The 21,444-nt window shown below is 46.8% G+C and overlaps 5 protein-coding genes across 5 annotated transcripts; 2 read left to right on the top strand and 3 right to left on the bottom strand.

Moving 5' to 3' along the window:
• Positions 1-236: 236 nt before the first annotated feature.
• Positions 237-926, top strand: PAAG_03505 (hypothetical protein; the record flags this gene model as incomplete). The annotated part of the gene is made up of 2 exons (XM_002794914.2): positions 237-632; positions 714-926. 2 exons carry the CDS (start codon positions 237-239, stop codon positions 924-926), a joined length of 609 nt encoding a protein of 202 aa, XP_002794960.1.
• A 2,682-nt stretch (positions 927-3,608) lies between these two features.
• Positions 3,609-6,560, top strand: PAAG_03503 (hypothetical protein; the record flags this gene model as incomplete). Its single annotated transcript, XM_002794912.1, has 1 exon — positions 3,609-6,560. The coding sequence occupies one exon, from the start codon at positions 3,609-3,611 to the stop codon at positions 6,558-6,560; it is 2,952 nt and encodes a 983-aa protein (XP_002794958.1).
• A 1,227-nt stretch (positions 6,561-7,787) lies between these two features.
• Positions 7,788-8,798, bottom strand: PAAG_03502 (cytochrome c peroxidase; the record flags this gene model as incomplete). The annotated part of the gene is made up of 2 exons (XM_002794911.1): positions 7,788-8,589; positions 8,671-8,798. The coding sequence occupies 2 exons, from the start codon at positions 8,796-8,798 to the stop codon at positions 7,788-7,790; spliced, it is 930 nt and encodes a 309-aa protein (XP_002794957.1).
• Positions 8,799-9,925: 1,127 nt separating this feature from the next.
• On the bottom strand, positions 9,926-10,426 carry PAAG_03501 (hypothetical protein; the record flags this gene model as incomplete). Its single annotated transcript, XM_002794910.1, has 1 exon — positions 9,926-10,426. The coding sequence occupies one exon, from the start codon at positions 10,424-10,426 to the stop codon at positions 9,926-9,928; it is 501 nt and encodes a 166-aa protein (XP_002794956.1).
• A 1,560-nt stretch (positions 10,427-11,986) lies between these two features.
• Positions 11,987-20,989, bottom strand: PAAG_03500 (lovastatin nonaketide synthase; the record flags this gene model as incomplete). The annotated part of the gene is made up of 4 exons (XM_015844990.1): positions 11,987-13,530; positions 13,595-14,301; positions 14,358-20,452; positions 20,531-20,989. 4 exons carry the CDS (start codon positions 20,987-20,989, stop codon positions 11,987-11,989), a joined length of 8,805 nt encoding a protein of 2,934 aa, XP_015701964.1.
• Positions 20,990-21,444: the final 455 nt, after the last annotated feature.

Here is a 21,444-nt window from a genome sequence, read left to right as displayed (position 1 = left end):
ATACTGCTAGCAGTTGATCATCTCCATGTCCCCAGAGTCGTTAAATACTCCATGAGTCCCTCTTTCGAAGCAACATTCTATTCCACAACTGCAAGTATTGTTCATCTTTTTCTGGACTCTCGGGATTCTAAATTATATTTCCAACGTAAAATTTCATCTTTCTCTTCTTCCGTTGAATCCCCATCAACAACTACCACCCAGTAACACCGGGACCAGAAACTACATTGCAATTCAACATGAAGTACCTGTCCCTCCTCTTCCTCCTCCCTCTCGCATCTGCTGTAGCACTCCCAAATCCGTTTCCAGAAGCAGAGGAAGTGAGCCCAGCAGGCGTGCATATTCGAGGGGTCTCCTATGGCGGCAGCGGCTGCAAGCAGGGATCGTTAGATATTGAAGTTGACGACAACGGCACCAAATGTCCCATCCGGACAAAGGACTTGTATGCCGTGAGCGGACCGGATACTTCGTATCCTGACCGTCGCCGGTTTTGCCAGTTGAACTTCGACCTCATCTACCCTCAGGGCTGGTCATTTTCCATCCTAGGGGCCGAATATAAAGGCTATGTTTCATTGCAGAAGGATTCCACAGCGTGGTTTAAAACTACATACTATTTCTCTGGAGAGTCTTCCCAGGTAAGTCTCCTAACAATCTCATCCAGTGCATATCCTATGCCTCTGGAATCTAGCCGCTAATGCGGCGCAACAAAAACATAGGCAGTCAGCAGGATGGATTTCACGGGCCCCACATCCAAGGATTTCGAAGCACAGGACGTGGTGGTCTGGGACACCTGGTCGCCTTGTGGAAACACGCAAACCCTGCTTAACGTGAAGCAAGAGGTGTCGGTTCGCGGGACCGGTAAACTCGCGAGCACGTCCACAGAGGGACAGTTTGGACATGCTGTAATATTCAAATGGAAACGGTGCTAGGATATGTAGTAACTATCATATATATTCTTCACGAATATAGATACTGCTAGTTAACTTTCCCAGAGGGAGGATGTTTGTCAAAGCAGTTTCATGGGGTGAGCTGGTTCATCTCATGTTTTTGCGATTGAAACTTGTTGCGTGATTGAAAAAGCATTCAGCTGAATGAAAGGGTCATGAACAGGTAGTCTGCTTCATGTTAATATTTTCTGTGTTTGAATTTAGTTGGTCAGATTTATGATAGAGATTGTTGCTGTCTGCTCAGCAGAAGAAGTATTGATATCATTTTTTTCTGTATTCAAATTTATCCCGTACTTGGAAGGGGTAAGACCATTAAACAAAGAACGAAATCATGAAATAACTACGTCCAACAGAATGATAAACAATAAAAAACGAACCTGAATAAGGTAATATATGTCTTGATCTCTCGACGTTACGACGTTTCGAACCCATGACTGCTTTGAAAATAGCTCCGAGAAAAAAACGGAGGGTGGGAGGATCAAAGATGGTCTCCCACGAGTGCAATTATTATGCGGTAAATGTAGTTAACTTCGCTGTTCGTCTCGGCCGGATAGTGGAATTTAAGTGACGAGGCGCTGTCTTTCGTGGATCAGGCCTTTTGTATTTTGGTGAGCACTCTGCGGCTGGCGCCTAAATTGATCAAGGAATGACAGGGAGGATCCTATAATCCTTTCCCGCGTCACATCAGCACCCTAGTGGAGTGTCTTTCTAACTCATTTTTACTTGTCTGCGATGAAGGGCGATTGACATAGGTCGATGGTTGCGCAGTGTTGGAATATCTCTTTCAGACCAGGGTATTATTGATATCGAAGACAATAAGAAGTTATCTCTTTGTTTGATATAACTAGTTCTTGGCAAGAATGTTCTTTCAATGATCTGCTTTACCAGACACTTTGATGAACGCAAAATGTATGTCTCTCCACAGTGCTTTTCTCTGTGCGTGTGCGTTTTGTACAGCCTTTCTGCCCCCGGAAGGAAGGGGGGCAAGGTGGATGGCGTCTACGTTAAAACTCCAATATAAGGGTGGGGAATGTTTCCGCTTCCGCATCGAGATGGGCCAAACTGCCGCAAAGAGACTCGAAAGTCATCAAACGGGAGACATTTCTTGTCGTCAATATGTAAATTTCGTCAAAGACGTTGGTGCGACTGTAGATATCCGACTATGAGGATCGTAGCGGCTCTGCGATGTCTTGTAAGTTTTATAATGGAGGAAGTCCTGCCATTCTTCTTTCCTCCCCTGGTAGACATTGTCTCATGGTTCTAGCCTAGCTTAAATGGTCGCATGTGATGTGCTGTCAGCGATTCGAAATCATCTATTTCTCTTGAAGTTTAGAGACTGAAGAGGAGCGTAGCAAGGAAAACACTTTCAACTACGTCAAAAGTTCACTATTCCTGTATCAGTAAATCGAGGTGGAACATTGTTCATCGACGGACGCACACTCAATATGGGTAGATATTAGACGACCCAATTTCATCATTACCCACCCATAGTTGTTGGGTCACCAGGAGAATCTCCACGGTTGAAATCCAGAGTGCCATGCGAACCTGTTGATTTGCGATATTTAAGAAGATGCGGTAGACTCGGAATCATGTGACCGCGGTTCAAATTGCTGCAACCCAACTTCGATCAGTGAAACCCAAGGATGTGGATGGATCAACGTCTCTGGTATCCCAGGAGCATGTCAAAGTCTTTTTCTTGACAATACACTACGTTTCAGATATTTCTCCTTAACATATGTCCTGTACTCGACTCTAACACAGGCTACTGCGGCTCTAAGGAGAAGGCTCTTTTGCTATCCTTCAATCAATATGAGCTCAACGTCCTACAATGCTCATCATCTGTTATCTTCTTCTCTCCGTTTCGACGGTGTGATATGAGATCGCATCTCCTGAGGGCAGCAGAATTTCATGTCCTATGAATGGATATATGTAGTCTTGACGACGCCACTCTGTTCCTGAATGAATACCACTGAAATTCAAAACAGATGCGCTCAGAACATGCAATCTTGGTCAGTTCCCATTGTTCAAGTTCCACCCTCTGATCTTTGAGATAAGCTTGGAAATTGCATTGAAGATGTTATTCCAGCCGATCTCCGAGTCCTACATAGTAACTACCAATTTGCCAGAGTGTCATATTTCAAGGTAAACTTTTTGTGTTGACGCTGCCTTACTCTACCCGAAGAACTGTCTCCTGGTATGAGCTCACAAATCGCTGCTTTTTCTGGCTTGACTTCATATCCGCATTGGGATAACTTTCTGAAAGTTAATAGGCTACAATGGTTGCGTTATCCCTGAGAGGCGAGGTGTCGAGGGAAGTTAAACTTTCAACCTAGTGCGTACCATTGTCTGTGGAGACATCTTCCTCGTATATTCTCATTACAGTTGTTTCAACTTCAAAGGCTTTGACAACCCTTATTCTATGTTGCAATTGAACCGTTTGTTCTCGTTGTCTGATGCGGCTCCGTTTTGTTAACGGTTTGCTTCTGAAACAATGTGAAGGTATGACTTCTTACTATATATATATCTACGTTTATGGCGTCGTCTTTTTTGCCTGCTCGTGGTGGTACTTATCCCCCTCCATCCGCTGTTTACGAATGCAGAACCAGCAACAGCCTCTTCTGCATTTATCGTCTATTAACGCAAGCTTCAATTTCTGTTGAAATCATGAGCAACGATCCATATTACCCAGAGACGAACAACCCTTCCAATGTTAATTATTTCCCTTCACCATCCGTGGCCCCTAACCTGTACGGCAAGGAGATAAAGGATTTCAAGCTGAAAGAACTCGAAAAACTGATCCGATATTATGGATGCGGTCGCAAGCATATGCCTGGCAGATCCAAAAAAGAGATGTTTCGAAACCTCCTCGGCATCTTTCAGAGAATGCCATCCAAGCCCTCTAAGAGTGAATTTTTTGATCACATCTGTGCTTTGGGCCTCTCGACTTTGGGCGTGGGCGCTGGTTCACAACAAGTCTCCCAGCGCCAACCCGCAGCGACTCAAGAAAGCTCAATTTCTCTGCTTTCCATAACCGGTAAGCCTGGCTCTGTTGAACCAGTCCCATTCAATTCCGGTTTCCTTCCAGACCAGGAAATAGCAAAATGCCTTCGAAAGTCCTTGCTACAGTTTCATTATCAACGACTTGAACGAGCTCCTATCTGGTGCATCATCCAGCCCATCCAGCCTGGAATAATTCCCAATCTTGTATCCCAGGAAAGAGGAGGCACAAAATACCCCTGCCGTGGCCGCGGGCCAGTTGCAGGAAATGTTAATGATTTCGAAGCTATTGACTGCGTCATTGTCGCGGGAAATTTGCTTGATGCTGGGCTTACGAAAGCCGATCGAGGGATTGGCCCACAATGGGATTCTAGACTCGGCGAACCAGAGAGAATATTTTTGAGATTGGTGTCTAAGAATTGGGAGGAATTATCCGATTACAGTTTTATGGATCCGCTGAAGAGGATGTTCATTGCGCACCTTCGAGGATATTCCTGGGGTGGTGATTCTGCGGTTCGGTGGGTGTGGGAAAACTGTGCCAAATCTTTCTCTCAATTTCTTGTTCAGTATTCTCAAAATCCTCAACATGAGCGCCCATGCAAGCAGAGTGCTGCTGAACGAAGACCTTGGTCTTCCTGCTACGTGCCTCTCCAGATTTGCAGTATGGAAAACACTATCCAGGCGCAACTGGCCAATTTTTTTGAGAGGCCTTATCGTACGGAATGTTCAGGATGTGGAGATAATGTCAAGGTTTCACGAACCTTTGAGAGCCTACCATTGCGCCTTGCTTTAGCAACAGATGCCTGTGCGCCTCCTACAGCCCATACTGCCAGCGCCATTACTATCAACTACCAAGACTTGAAGAACAATATGCAAAGCACAGTATATCGGTGGTTAGGTGGAATATACCCCGTTAAAATGGGTGGCTCTTTTCGCTACAGGGTCTTTTGGAATGATCACGAGCGACATGAAACCGATAATGGGAAAATTCGAATGTACGATGGACACCAGCTCGAAGGGAAGATTATAGGGGGAATTGGTACAACGGACAGCTCAGAGCGAGTTCCATTATCGTGGTGGGAAGGTCACTCGGCATTGCTCTTCTACGAGAGAGTGCTTTTTCCTGCAAGACCTTACCTGCACGCGGCTCGTCGTGTCATAGAAAAGATTATTCAATCCGTTGAACACAATGAGATTTATAGAGCTCCAGCTACATCATTAACCTCGAGCCGACCCTCTCTATCAACCGGCCAAACACAATCTGGATTAGCAACCTCCTCGGGAACTTATTTGACAAATGTTAATATTCCCCTCGAACCACCACCGCCAAGGAAATCGAGTACACAAGACTCTGTACAAGCTGCGGTACCTCCCAGATTTAGCTTCGGCCCACAACTCCAGCGTACAACGTCACAACACCAGCGCCGTATGGGGCCTCCACCCAGTTCGTTAGGAACAGTCCACTATACCATGGATGGCAGTGGCCGGAGAAGTGGGGCTGTGGAATACCCGGGAGCTCGTCAACAGATGCACCCATCTGCTTCCCAGCGACCGCAACTAAATGTACACAATAGAGGTGTCCAGGGCTCTAATAGAGGTCAGCAGCTACCAACATCCCGTCATCCAGTGTCATATCTGCCAGTGCCATCTCAGAAGACTCCCTATCAGCCAACACCGCCTCAGCGAGCACCCTATCAACTAGTGCATCACCAACCATTGCACTCCAAACCAGCGCACCACCGGCCGGCACCCCTTCAGCCGGCAGTTCCTCAGCAAGGACGTCTTCAACCAATGCAAGTAATCCAGCCACCATCATCTGCGTTTCAAAGCGCTAACCAGGGTGCACATGTCATTGCTCCGGGCTTGGATACTTTGGCTTCAAATCCGCAAATAGTATCCACCCCGGGGATTGCAATTCCGGAAAATCTCCCCCTAAATGCTTTTGATGACGCATTTAAACTGCTGGAAAGCCCCCAACTCACTAACTTTTCAGGTCAGAACTTGCTTTTGCCCTCTGCCCCGGAGAGTGTGAACCAGCAGTATAATCCTGCCACGGCTGAACAACCACTGAATCCCGTCCCTCAAGGACCAGAGCCGGTCGGACCTTACGCGCCGACATCGTCCGGAAAACCTGAAGTTATACCTCTACCAAAACCTCCATCCTTCGTCTCCGCACAGCCTCAACGACAGAATACCTACCCAATTAACCAGGCCCAAACTATTGATCCTAGGCTTCTTGAACTTAACAATCCGTACTTTATAAATTACATAGCCTCGTCCGGACGAGATCCTGAGCATATAGATGATCAGCCGAGCCAGAGTACATCAGAGGTACCGACCGTTAACCCCGAGCAAACCTCTGAGAATAACCCGTTAGCTCAACGGTACAATGAAGTGGCCTTTGAAGAACCGGGGCTCCAGCCAAGCCAGCCGGCTGTGCAAGATGGAGCAAGCAATCCACCCCTCCAAATGCAACCAGATAACTCCGCTTGGAACTATTCAGAGACACATCAGTATCTGGAGCAAAATGACTCATCTAGGAAGCGTAAGAAAGCACCAGAATATGATGAGGTCGTCTTTGAGGAATCCGGAGAACTTTGGAAACGACGCAGAGATTGAAATACATTTCTGCTTCTTGTTTCTCCCCTCAACCCTTTCTCTGGATGAAGGTTTCATTTGTTTCTTTTATATGTTCGTTTCCTTGTTCACCGTTATCTTTACATTTCTTATGTAAAGAGCCCACTCATTCCTCTTCTGTTACCATAGGCGATTTCTGAACCATTTCTTTCTACGTTCAAATTTGCATTTAGGTTTTACCTCCTCTTTTTTTTTTTTTTTTTCAAAACACACCTTTGTTTTGGTCGGTTTGACGCCCTCAGTGTTACGCTTACCGATTTCTCGCTCCTTTTATGTTCCGGCCTTTGCACCGCCGGATGCCAGTTCTCTTAATAAATTTCTGCTATCGCAAGATAGCAAGCGCAGCATAGTTGTCGTTCATTACCTCAAATAATATATTCCGTTTCTATTTGCTGTAATGTTATGTCTCATTGACCATATCCAAGTGGCTTGAGTATTCCATACCGAGTACTGGATTCTGAAAGCAAATCACCCATACTTTCCTTTCTTGTTTCTTCCATTCCTTCTACCACAACCGTATATCGAGGATAGTGAATAGTGAGATGTCGACAACTTTCAGAGACACCAAAGATACCCCAAATCTCAATCGGCGTCCGCCAATCACCTAACATGACTGGAAACTCTATTCTTCCTAAAAACAATGCAGCCAGGTAGTAACGGCGTAACGCTAGCTAAAGAATCAATGATGGCTGACGGTTGGTTGGTTATTTGGTTAAGTAGTTAGTCGTTAACTAACTTGGTTAATGCTGAAACCCCGCAAAATACTGGCAGTGGGAAATACGACATTAACAAACTTAGCTCACTTCTCCTCATTTAGCACATGGGAATGTTTCTTTGTTCTCTTTAAGCTGGAGGTTTTTCAAATTTCTACCTGTTTTGTTGTTTCATGTTTTTGTTCCCGCCCTTTTGTCTCATCATTTGTTAAGAGGCAAAGACTACATTTTTACGCTTTTAAAATAACTACTCCGTAGTTAATGGATTAATAATTGATGAATTGGGAAGATTCATTCATTTTTTTTTCTTTGATTATATTTGCAATGTTTAGTAACTAGCAGATTTCCAGTTACTCCTTCTATTCTCTATGCAATTTTCAAATCTATCGCTAAATATTCCCTTGTCACGAAGGAGAAGTAAACACAAGCAGGCAAAGGCAGATATTATACAATGAGAGAAGAAGGAAGGGAAAGGAAAGAAGGGAAGAGGTAACTATCACAATCTCGCCCGTGGCTCATCACTCTTCTTCGGCGCAGAAATATATCCCCCAAATGTGTCATCCGTATTGATTACCCTCCCCTGGGCATCCCGCCTAATTCCCAACTCCAACAACTTCGCAAACACCTTTGCAAAGTGGCTGAAGAACGTCTCCTTGTCCTCCGCATACACCTTAACCCACTTAGCGAACACCGGATCCGACAACAGCGCCATATCCGTCGGCAACATCATCAGCGGCTGGTCCTTCTCGTCTTCCGGCACGTCCGGATCCACATAGTTAAACTGCTTCACACCATTCGACAGCGTCGTGGGCCGCCACTCCAGCGTCGTCAGGAGCTTGAAATACTGATTCGAGAAGCGCGTTGGGTTGTTGACCCATGGCCCTTCGTAGCCGCTGCGGTTCATATGCGTGCGGCCAAGAGTGTGTGCGCCGGATAATGCTACAATCTCCTGGTCATTGAAGCCCATGCGATAGAAGACGTGGCGGAGATGGTCGGTGCCCTGCGAGGCGTCTGGAAGGCGACCGCGTGGGGGAAGTTTGGAGTCGTCGACGAAATCGGTCCGGCCAGGCTTCCAGGCGATATTGGGTCCGCCCATGGCTTTGATGGCTACAACGCCGGCCAGGGTCCAGAGGTCTGAGTATGTGATCCAGGGATGCCGTCTCTTGACGGGCTCGAGGAATGAGCGGGCGTATTCGAGGCCGGTGTTGGCGGGGTCGCCTCCCTCACCCTCATAGCGCATGCCGGCGCCGTTGGAGCCGCCAGTGTCTGTTTCCTTGTCATAGGTGCCGGAAGCATGCCTTGATGTGAGGGGGAGAGAAAGGGATTAGCTTTCGTCGGAGACAGGATGGGGTGAAACACGACGTGGTTTGTATTCTTACCAGGCTAGACGGACGAAGACAGGACCAGCACTGCCGTCATCGTATCCAGGTTTCCTCAGCTCAGCAACTATGTCCTTGCGGACGGCGTCAAAATCTCCCGGATTGCTCATTGCCGTAGCTGGGGTCATTTATTTATTTCAAGATGTATGGGTGAAAAGAGACCGGTCGGCGTTGGAGGTGGGTTATATGTTTCCTAGCAACAGGAAACTTTATCAAGTTCCGAGGTTGGAATTTGGCTTGCGGGGAGAACCAGATTTATATTGGGACAATGAAGCTAAGGGAAGAAGGGCATGGAATGCCCCGGATTAGCTTGAAGAGTTCTGGAGCATTGATATTATTATCACGGATAACCATTTTGTCGGCTTTTCTAAGACGGCGAAACATGCCGCTAACAAACTACATCTCTACCCTTCATGTGGCAAAAATGCCGACCGAATATCCCAAAAAAGTCTTCAGATATGCCCTGGACGCTGTTGGCGGTTATTCCCCATGACATTACCTCCCGCTCCACCTGTTGGATCAGGGGCAGCAGCGGCAGGACTTTCGATTTCCAAGGATGATGTTGTTGAGGCTGCCATTGCTGGCGTCCCTGGGTATGCATACGTACAAACATGCAGCACAGCAACCATGATGGCTGGCCCGGGTCCCCTTATTGCTGAGCATCTAAGCCAAGGCTGTTGTGTTATCCACTTCCCACGTCCTTTTCCTCTTCTTTCTTGATATCATCGATATCAAAGAGTTTTTCGGGGTCTTTTTTTTTTTTTTTTTCTTTTTTTTCTTTTTCTTTTTTTTTTTTGAGCGCGAACTTCTTGGCACTCATGAGCCTCGGCTTTTATCAGCTTACCTAATATTCGTCACGTGGATCAGAGCTTTGCGGCAACTCGTCACATAAAAAGGGGTAAAAGGAGTGAGTACATAGGGGGGAGCTTGGTTGTATGTACAGTTCCTCCATACTGCACATGTATAGACAATGGGAATTGTTTTAGACATTGAGGATAGCCTTATTATTTGGGTTACATGTAGTGAAGAATATAGTACGGTCAATACATCCATTTGTGGAGAGCAGCTTAAGGACCCGGTCCGATGAGGGTCAACGGAATATCAGGGGTAGCTAATCCATCCTTTCTCAGAGGTTTGCCAAAAAAAAAAAAAAAAAAAAAAAAAAAAAAGAGAGAGAGAGAGAGAGAGAGAGAGAGAGAAAAGGCAGGCAACGACAAGGACATTTGTATTTCTTTTTCTCCAACTCCCTGCACACTTACTGCTCCTCAAGATCGATCCTTTCCCGCAACATCACCCAAGTGCCCCGGTCATCTTGCATCTTCTTAATCTCCGTCTCCAGCACTTCGACACTCGCCTTCAACTCCCCAATCACCACATCCATCTTCCTCATGGCCCTACACACATGCCTTCTTTCCCCAATCTGTCTGCTCTGCTCCTCCAGCTTCTTCCTCATCTCTTCAACCTGTCGATCCTGCTCCGCGAGTTCTCGCTCAAGCCTCCTGTTGTGTTCTCTCCCCACCACATTCACCATATCAATCAGATTGTGTATGGGCTTGAGTTGTTCGGAAGTGAGATTACCTGCCTCCGCGTGTTTGGCGACGTAGATTATTGATGCGGTGATGTCGTTGGCTACTGCGGCTACCCTTTGGGCTTTTTCTTGCGGGGAGAACTCATCCAAACCCGTTAAACTCAGGGCACCATACATCCCGTTGCCGTTAGGATTTGGAGGAGGACGGTGAATGCCACTTTCATCCATTGAGTGTGGCGTGATCTATGTTGCTGGGGATTTTTTTCTTTTTCCTTTTCCCTTGCAGGTTAATTTGGTTCTTCAGTTACTGCCATTGGGGTACTGACGTTTATTTTTGAGCTGACCTTGTTCGTTGAACTGGATAGGTTTTATGCCAGGAAGGTAGCGTGGTATGTGGCGACTTGGGATATCCTGGTAGAGGCTTATACCAGGGCTCTCCTTGACATCGTAAGTATGTTTTGTATCATAGATTCCCGCTTCTGATCCTAGATAAGAGAAATGCAAAGGGATAAAATCCTTCATTCTAGGGATAGAGTGTAACAACCCGCTCATATCAAAGGGAAACCAACCATTACTTTTCAATGGGATATGGGAATAATGAGCTGGCTCATTCGGGTTCTTGCAGACGAAAGAGAAGATTGGCATATCTGAATGCAAACCGCTGCTTTGTTGCCCTTGTGTCAATGATATCTTCTTGTCGACAACAAAGAGCTTTTCATAAAGGAAATTGTAGTTGCAATGGATAGAGTGTAAAACAAAATATGAAACAATGAGACAACAAAATAATCAGGTTAGTTAGTTGTCACTGGTTCAAACTGGCACTAGCACTTGAGAAAAAGAAATATATCATTTTGCTTCCCAATGTATTATCTCTTTCTCCTGGGACCTTTGGGGCATTTCCAAACAGAAGCGGGCCTAATGATATATAGTGCCGTTCATCCTTGCTAAAACATCAAGGCCTTTGTCCAACAGATTTTATGTGAGCTGAGGATGTTGTGGTTGGCATACCAATGGAAGAGTAAGCTCTCCAAAAGACTCTGGTTATTCAAAGTTTTGGTGATAGTTAAGGGATAGAGGGTCGTTGAATGGTGTGCGAAGCTGAATCTTCAAGGGCTTGGAGGATCAATCAAACAGAGGGAATGAAGTTTCTCCGAGCAAGAGCTTTTGTATGGGGAGGAACCAGCATGTAAAATGAAAAGATGAAAAACGAAACCTTCTCAGCATATACAAAAAAGCAATACTGAGCAATTAGTTATTGAGGTTGAGTTAAGCACTGTATCGCCGTTTGTAAACAAGAAGCTGAATCGTTCATATGAAAAAATAATTGTAGTATAAAATTAAAGCCATCCTGGTCCAGGAAAGGGGGAAAGGAGTTTCTTCTCGGAAGGGAAAAAAAGGAAGTAAATTCCTCCTACATAGTCTGAAAGCCAAATGCGCGTCTGTGAGACTATTTGTGTATTTACAATTTGATTATCACACACACACACACACACAAAAAAAAAAAAAGGCATTGGGAGATATAAAGCGACGGTCTCAAATGCAATAACCACCACTGAATGTAAAACATCAGGGGTTCCGACCAAAAACATAATAAAAACAGAGCAAGTATATAGAGTGAAAGAAAACTGGTAGCATAAGTGAAACGGGGGCAAAACAAAACTCAATTCATCTAGGTAAGCCTAGAATTCAACAAATTAAACATACCAAATTCAAGGAACAACAAATAAATAATAAATAAAATAATATAAATAAAAAATCAATAAAATCCACCAAACACCGATTTTTATTTTATCCCTCTCTTCTCCCCTTTCTGATTCTCTGCAAATCACGGCCATTGCCATGCATCGAGTCCACTGCAGTCATGAAGACCGAAATCTGCGGCAGAAGGCCGACGCCTTCAGCTTGCTGTATCCATTCATTCATGCCCAGCAATCGATACGGCACCCCGTTCTTCTTCTCCATATACTCTTTGAACTGTCGCATATCGACTTCTTCATCGCCGTTGTAGTGTATATATGCCACAGGGGGTCGCGATTGGGTAAATTCGCCACTGGTTTCAGCAGCGGTGCCAGCAGCTGAAAAGAATTGGCTGGTAATTCCCTTGGCGACTTCTTCAAGAGTGACAAAGTGGAACCAGCCCTTGACATCCCCGAAATCAGGTACGGCCTTCAACTCCTTGGAATAATGAAGGAGGTTGTGCATGATATCGTCTTTCGGTGCATCCTCACCAATGATGGTTGAAGGTCGGTGGATATAAACAGCCAGGTTAGAGGATTGATTGATATTCTCCAAGTACCTTTCGCTGGCCCATTTGGTGCCCACATAGCCCATCACACAGTCGGTTGGGGGAGTGTATTCTGCAAGGGACTCCTCATAGAAATCTTTTCTCCGACTAACCTGTCCCACGCTGGTACTGGAGATATAATGGAACTGCTTGGTTGCACCGTGTGCTAGGGCTAGTCGTACCAGCTCCTTAGTCGAATTGAAGTTTATGGGGGAAAGCGTGCGGTACGATTTCAGCAGTGAGACGTCGGCACCGTTGTGGATAACAACATCGCTTCGTCCAAAGACAAAGGCTGCATCTTGTGGGGAAAGTCCAAGATTGCTTGCGCTGAGATCGCCGTTATAGGACACTGTCTTCTCAGAATTCACGGCTTCAAGTTTTTTCAGGTTGCGCACTGCAAGGCAGAAAATTTTCTTTACTCGGTCCATCGCAATCAACTGCTGCAAAATAGCTTTCCCAAGGAATCCAGTGGACCCAGTAAGAACCACAGTGATATCGTCGCCGTCTTGGATTTTCAAATTTGTTACCTTGAGAAGCTCCAGTGACTCTTCGACGCTAGTTTCGCTCAACCAATCGATAGCACCTAAAGAGGTTTCCTCGTATTTAAATTTTGGATTGGGATCCGCGGTTGTCGATAACCGATCAACAGGAGCTGGAGGCTCAAGCGAGGTGATCTTGTGGCCCGCCTCAGACGGAGGAGATGTACAAAGCTCAGAAAGAGGTGCTGATTCCTCAGTAAAGGAAGTCGCAGCCCCTGTATTACTGTCTGAGTTGCTCATCGAGTCTTCATCGGCTTCCGATATCGCGATAAGTTCACGAGGCAAATTCATGACTGCGAAGTCAGAAATCTCAGCAAGAGTAGCCCCCCCCAGAATTTTGAGCACAGGCATATCGATTTCTAATTCCCGAAGGAACCACGAGCGGACCTCAACCGCCACCAAAGAATCCATGCCAAGGTCGTCAGCACCTTGCTTAAGGAGGGAGCTTGTATCTTTGAATGATTCAGGCCTCAGCTGCAGAATAACCTTTAGCTTTTCGATGACAGCACCTGTTAATTTCGTCAGTTTTTTGTGCTCCTCAAGTGGATGAAAGAATTCGAAAGAGCTACACACCTTGAATAATCTGCAGAACCTGATCCGTGGAGGTTGCCATTTGGAGCTGATTACGAACAGAAACCACGGCACCAGCTTTGCTCTTGTCGGATGGTGGATCATTCACTGCGTTCCGTACCGTGTGAGAGAATCGCGGATTGGAGTACCATGCAGGCCTTGCCTCACCATTGCTCCAGACAACACGTAAACCAGTAATGAGTTCTTCATATCGTCCGGAGTCCGGATAGCCACAGATAATCGCCTCCGCGAACGCGAGATGGATATCACGCTCTGACATGAAATGGAATCCTGCATCTGGAAGCTGGTCAATCACCTTTTGGGTGACCTCTCGTGTGATATAGCCGATCCCAACAACAGCGCCTACATCAATCACGGATGCAGGAAGGCCACGGTTTCGGCGATTTGCGGCAAGACTGGTCATATACATGTTTGCGGCTATGTAGTTGGCCTGCCCACTCCTACCAAAGGTGCAAGACAAGGACGAGAAAAGCATGAAGAAATCTAGAGGCTCATTGTAAAATAGTTCGTCAAGGAAACGGCTTCCATCCACCTTAGGCCTAAGCACTTTATCCATTTGCTCAAATGACATCTCTACCACGGGCGTATCATCGATTATCATTGCTCCGTTAGCAACACCTCCAATTTGTGGTAGTGTTTCTCGAATTTCGGCGATCATTCGAGTCAAATCCTCCCGGTTCGAGACATCACTGAGACAAAATTAGTATTACAAATGAAGAGGGTGAGATAACAAGCGGTGACTGACCTGGCATAAATTTTGACAACCACTCCTATAGCAGCCATTGAGGATATCCAATTGTGGTCAGTTTTAGGACTCCTGCTGCTGATGACAATGTATTTGGCCCCTTGTCCAGCCATCCATTCGCAAAGAGACGGACCCAAACCACGCGCCAACCCAATAAGAACGTAGGTTCTGTCGCCGCGAAGCAGTGAGACTGAATCGGCAGGGTTAACAGTAACAGGTACCGTCTCTGATGTTGCCCAGTCCGTAATTGAGGACCACACAGCTGAATCGCTGTTAATATTCGAAGGCGAAAGAATGACAGGTGTGGCGGATGGACATTGCTTAGATATCGAATGAACTGCATAAAGGGTCTCTCTTAACAAATTAAACCTTGAAGCGCTGCACAAATTCTGATCGGATCCTCCGTATGTTTGGAAACTGGGAATATCAAGAATTTTGACACTACAGGGGAGCAATGCTGTGATACGGGAAGCCAGTTTGCTCGTTCCGGAAGTCTGAGACAGATCAAGGAAAGTTGACACACGTCGCGGCAAGGACATCCTGATGGAACGGGAACTGGCCAGAGGATGGATAAATGCCCAATTAGCTCTGGTAGGGCCCTGGAAGGTAGTGAGGCAAGCGATGGTGACACCCATAACGCCAGAGCGGCGCTCAATGATATGCGCAAGCAATGGATCTGGCTCAAGCAGGATTAAAGTTCCATCTTGCCCCGTATGAGTGAGGACGAACTGAGCTAAAAGATCATATGCAGTTAAAAGCAAGTGAGAGGCTGCTGTCACGCCCTTGGGTAGGGCATAAGGAGAAACGAGATCCCTTGGCACCATGACAGAAGAACCATTGCCGTAGGACAGTGCAAGAAGAGGAGTGTTTGTCTTGACATCACGTCCAATTAATGGATACAAAGCTGTGGTAGGAGAGATGGGGATAGCAGAGCACAACGAATAGTCCACCTGAATCGTAACAGCGTCAGTTTCTGCACTATCACAAATCCAGGTCGGCGAAATGTCATCTTGAAGAGTAAAATATCCCTCAGAACCTTCAATTTTAATCCGAGAATTTTGGGCGTAGACAGATTTAGTAATGACACGTCGCTCAGAGTTGTATCTGTTATTCAACTCCTTCTCTGCAATAACTCTAGGGATCAAAATCTTGTCGTTATCAAACGACATCTCAGGTTCAGTCGTCCACAGGATATCATCCATGCGTCCTTCCTTGGCAAAAGTGTCAGTAATTTGAAGTCGAAGGATGTATTCAACGAGCATGCGAGGGTCAGGCTGAGTGTTGTTGTCGAAATCCACAAATTGCAAACGGACATTCGACATCTCACCGGCTACGACGCGACCAAAACCCACAGCCATGTTGGCATATGGGTCTTCGCCTCGGCAACCACGAGTAAGCCAAAGAATATTCCGAGATCTAGCAAAAATTGACTTGAGTCCTTGGAAAGAACTAGCTGTAAGGTCCTTGAAAATGGGTTTTTCCAAGTCGGAAAGACAAATAACGGCACCCATGGCGGGAACATCCTCTGCATTTTGGAGCATGTCAACTGATTCGACCACTTTAACGGAGCTAGCATGCGGTTTTAGGAGGGCGTTCACGTCCTTAGAAAGTATGCTAACTTCTGGAGAAGCTCCGCCAATGATAAGGAGATCTTGGATTCTCGACTCAGGGGCTGGCAGTAGTGGCTCATCAAGAAGCTTGATGCGGGTATCGACTGCCCGAGACACTATCACGGAAAAGGGCCGTGGCAAAGTCATCATGGTAGGAGTGACAGAATCAACTCCTGAGAAACCAGACTGTAGTAATATATCATTCCACTCAGCCGTTGTGACACAGGGAGACCACGGCCGCCCAGAGTCAGCACCAAGCCACCAACCAGAGAGCCCACCCATGGTAAATGACATCCTCAGGGTATCATTTGCAGTCACTTCAAGCATGACGAGAATACCACCGGGTTTCAACAATCTTTGGACATTGGACATCGTATACACAAGATCCTTCGTAGCATGTAGAACGAGAGATGCAACAATGAGATCATAGGAGTGTTCTTCGTACCCCTGGGCGACGATATCTTTTTCAGCATCCAATGCTTTGAAAACCATCCTATCGGAGTAGTCCGAAAAGACATCTCTGGCTGTTTCAAAAAAACCTGTCGATATATCAGTGAAGGTGTAGGAGGTGAAGGCGTCTCCTAGTTTGTTGATAACGCGTTTGGTTGCGCCTCCAGTGCCTGCACCGATTTCCAAGATGTTCATACGGGGGTACCGATGGGCGGCCTGAGCAACAACTTCGGCAATGAAATTGGAAAAGGGTTGAACACCAAGGGACTCCACATAGTACTGATACAGCATTCCATCCTTTAACATGTGCTGGAGAATTACAGTCTCTCCTCGAACTGCCGCTACAAGGTTTTCTCCGACACTGCGCATTAACTTGACTTCAATGCTGTCAGGATAAGAATCCATCAGTGCATATAGGTCATCGGCGGTGTCGTTATTCCACTCCTTTTTCCCATATGGTTGCGTCCCCAGGTCCACGCAGCTGACAATATGGTTGGCATAGTTGAGCAGCTTGTGGTGGTACCATTCTGCCTTATCGAGATCCTCCTTGGTGACCTCTGCGACAAGCTTGCGCAGATAGAAATAAGAGATGCGTTCCAGCACCCAGCCAAAGTCAATCTCGCTCTGCGGTGCCCAGTTCTGGCCCACCGCAACATCGCCGTCTGGTGCGGCAACTTTCCAGACGTTGGCGAAGAACATTTGACGGTCCTGCGATGCCAAGGCCGGCGCAAACGGAACAAGTTTAATCCCCTCCACCTGGATAACCCCGTGACTTCCATCGACCGTGAAGAGGTCAACGTCACCTTGAATGCCAATGTGGGATGGGACACCTTCACCTCTCTCCTCTGCTGCGAGTATGGAATCGAAGGAGAACTGCGCGTCTTTGTTGGAAGAGAGAATGGATGCGTTAACTCGCACGCGGCTTATTGATACAGGCACGTGGAGAGACCACAATCTACCATCACCTGGCCACGAATGAGCTAGGAGGATGCCTTGGAATGTCGTGTCAAGCATGGCAGGATGGACAAGCAAATTCCCTTCAGAGAGGTGGATGTTTTCAATGGGCCGAGATACTATCCCTACTCCGCGCCCAAGTTTCCTCTTCATTGATGACAGGCCACGGAAGGAGCCTGAATAATCATACCCAAGCTGTTCCAGTCCAGTGTAGAATTTATCGTCCTCTACCTCTGCCATTAAGGGCGGAGGTTCCTGTCTTGAAGGGAAAAATGACTCTACATTGGTTGCTTCTCCAAGTAATATCTCTATCTGACCGCTTCCCGTCAAGACGACCGTATCAGCTTCCCTTGTTGGTGCACAGTTCACTCGGAAGTTGGCAAAAATTCTCTCCCCAGGTTGTTCAAGCCCATGATCGATATGAAGACAGAACATGGTATCTACACCATGGTGTTCATCCTCGAAAGTGATAGGGCGAGCGATGGCAAGGTCTTTGACTTCAATCATCCGAATGGGTTGTGTTCCGCTTATCTGGACCGCAGCCTCAATTGCAAGTGCAATATAGCCAGCTGCAGGAAATACAGTCTGGCCTTGGAGTTGGTGACCACGAAGCCATGGAAGCTCCGACAGTCGCAGATTGTTGAGCCAGACAATATCATGTTCTGTGCCATCCAAGCTCCGAGTTCCAAGAAGTGGGTGGCCAGCAACACTTCTTTTTCGCAGGGCTTTCGATCGACGAGATTCGTACCATAGCGGGGTGTCATGAGTCCAGGAGTACTTCGGTAAGCTTTTCAGGACAATTGGTTTCTTGGCTGTGCCGCCTGACATGGTAGTTTCAAATTTCTCGAAGTCAACTACAGCGGATAAAGAATGCTTCCACAAATGACCCAAAACGTTTGAAAAGGTTTCGATGTCGTTTTTGTTTCGGACAAGGCAGGATGCATAAGGAAGAGCAGTCATTGAGATTTCTTTTAATGTTTCTTCCACGGGATGTCGAAGGACCCCATGTGGGCCGACTTCCAAGGCGCTGAAGAACTGACTACGTGGATCCGAAACAGCTGCCTCAACAGCCTGAGAGAAGAGGACACTCTGCGTCATATTTTTTGCCCAATATGTTGCGTCGATTTCATCGCCAGCTGTAAGCAGCCTGCCATAGACAGACGAGTACCAGACGCACTTATGGGTTAGTCTGGCTGTCCCAATGTTGGCAGCCTTGAGGGAATCGACATATTGTTGAGAGCAAGGGATCATGTGATGGGAATGATAAGCTTTGTCTACTCGCAACAGTCTTGCAAATTTGCCGTCATTTTCAAATATGACTCTGGCTTTCTCGACCGCATCAGCGTTCCCCGAGATGGTAATGCTGGAAGGTGAGTTACAAGCTGCAACTGATATTTGACCTTTGAAACCTGCACTCTGGCAAAACCCTTGCCCATCTTCAAAGGGAACACCAACAGCCATCATGGCTCCCTTTTCTCCGTTGTTTCCTTGCGCGAGTTTGGAATGGAGTCCTCGGTAATAGGCTATGATCATGGCATCTCTTGCTGTTATGTAACCCGCAGCATAGGCAGCACCAATCTCCCCGGATGAATGCCCGGCTACCGCGGAGAAAGCAACGTTTGCCTCCTGTAGCATGTCTACAAGGACAATTTGGACGGCAGTGCACAATGGCTGGGACAAAGTTGCTTCGCTCAGGCGTGACACAGATCCATCAGCGAGAAGTTCATCCCTCATGGACCAGGGAGGTCGGTCCGCTTCCGGAAGAGATTCTAAAACGGACTCAAGGTAACCTATCCTCGCCCTCACATACTCGGAATTCAGGATGAGCTCTTTTGCCATGCCCGCCCATTGGGCTCCCTGGCCGGTGAAAACGCCAAGTATTTGTGAGTTGGGGCTCGAAGCACGTGATCCTATATCTTCATCTTCTATCGTACACGATGCATCAAGGCTGTTTTTAATCGCATGTTGCAGTCCATCAACCGTCAGTCCCGGGAAGGAAGCACGAACTGGGAGCACTGATCGTCGAGAATGAAGAGTCCATGCGAGGTCATTGAGGTCAATGGATGGATTCTTCTTGAGATGGTTTGTGAAATCGGACAAATAGCGTTTCAATGACGATTGGCTATTCGCTGAGAAAACAAATGGTGAAAATACGGGAGGCACTGTTCTGTTTTCGGTTTGAAGTTCCTGATTTGTTCCCGGTTCGTAACTCTCCATAATTGCATGAACGTTGGTCCCTCCGAACCCAAAGCTATTCACACTTGCCCGTCGAGGGACGCCTGAGGGCAATTGCGGCCACGAAATCACGCTAGTGGGAATTTCAAGATGTCCGTAAAACGGTTGAACAGCAGGACTGAGTTGGTCAAAAAGCCTGTTTGGCAAAATTGAAGAGTTTTGCAATGCCAACGAGACCTTCATTATCCCAGCCAAACCGGCCGTTCCCTCTGTGTGGCCGAGGAGCGTTTTGACGGAACCAACGAACAACTTTTCGTCTCCGCTCAGCCGACTTCCAAGAGCACGGTGCACGGCCTCCGCTTCTATCGGGTCACCTGCCGGGGTTCCCGTGCCGTGTGCTTCAAAAAATTGACAACGCTCCATGGGATTGTTCAAGTCGAGACCAGCACGACTATACGTCTCTTGGATGAGAGAAACTTGAGCATCCGCGCTGGGCATCGTTATACCTTTAGTTCTCCCATCCTGGTTCAAGCCTGTTTCACGAATGATGCATTCAATGTGGTCACCGTCCTCGACGGCTGCACTTAAGGTCTTTAGAACAACTGAGGCAAATCCATCACCCCTCCCATAACCGTCAGCCCGGGAATCCCACATGTAGCATCGGCCTGTCGGTGATAACATGTGAAACTTGCTTTGAGCGATATATGGCTCAGGTCCTAACAACAAATTTGCACTGGCTGTAACAGCAACGCGGGAGATTCCCGTCCTCAATGCTTGGACTGACTGATGAAGTGCAACAAGGCTCGAAGAGCAGGCAGTATCTATAGCCATGGATGGGCCATGCCAATCAAAGAAATACGAAATCCGATTGGCCAAGATCGATCTCGCTGTTCCTGTTGGGAAATACTTCAAAAGATATCTCTCATTAGTTGTACTGATTCAACCTGATGCCACGCAACACTGAGAGATGCAATGACCACTTACAACGGGTATGGAATTGAAATCCCGAATTAGCATATCGCTATATTCGCCGCACATTGCACCGACGTAAACAGCGGTGTCAGAGCCCTTCAATCCCTGGATAGTCAATCCGGCTGCTTCGAGGGATTCATACACTGTCTCGAGAAGCAGCCGCTGTTGAGGATCAATGGAGCTAGCTTCGTTAAAACTAATATTGAAGAAATCGGCATCGAATTGGCGGTAATCTTCATCTAGCATGTGCGAATTTCGCACATTGGTATGCCCATGGTACTCTCCATGGGGATGGTAGTATCCGTCCGGGTTGAATCTATCTTCTGGTATTTTCTTCAAAATATCCTGCGGCGAGCTGAGCAATTTCCATAAGTTTGAAGGGCAATCAGCACCGCCAGGGAACCGACATCCACTGCCAATGATGGCAATGGGCTCCCCAGCGTGAGCTGTGGATGAAGTGTTGAAAGTCATGACTGCATTTGTACGTGACTGCTAAATGGTATGTAATTGAAGTTCAACTGTACAAAGCGTGGGAATTCCAGGGAATGGAAAAACAAAGCCACTGGAAACAATGAGAATGGCAAGAGAAACGGAACCGGTGTCATTTCTACGTTCCTTTGGGGTGGATTTTCTGCAGAATATATGAACAAGACAAACGATATGGCTCCACCACTCTCCGCTCTTTTCAGCCTTAAAATTTTCTAGGAGGACGGAAATATTAATTGTATCAAACTAACTTCCTATGGTCTATTTTACCTCTCTTCATGGTTGCCCCCATCTGCCACGGTTCAACGGACGAATTCAACAACGTGCTTCCTAATAAATTCCAGACGATGGGGTCTTGGCGATGGACCAGGGAAGGGGAACCGTCTGGTGCCGGATCCCACTCAATTGGAGCCATTAAACTATTGCTCAGCGTTTATCCT

The sequence above is a fragment of the Paracoccidioides lutzii genome (assembly GCF_000150705.2).
Source record: "Paracoccidioides lutzii Pb01 unplaced genomic scaffold supercont2.7, whole genome shotgun sequence".
Taxonomy (NCBI): domain Eukaryota; kingdom Fungi; phylum Ascomycota; class Eurotiomycetes; order Onygenales; family Ajellomycetaceae; genus Paracoccidioides; species Paracoccidioides lutzii.
This window is presented reverse-complemented; position numbering and strand designations above follow the sequence as displayed.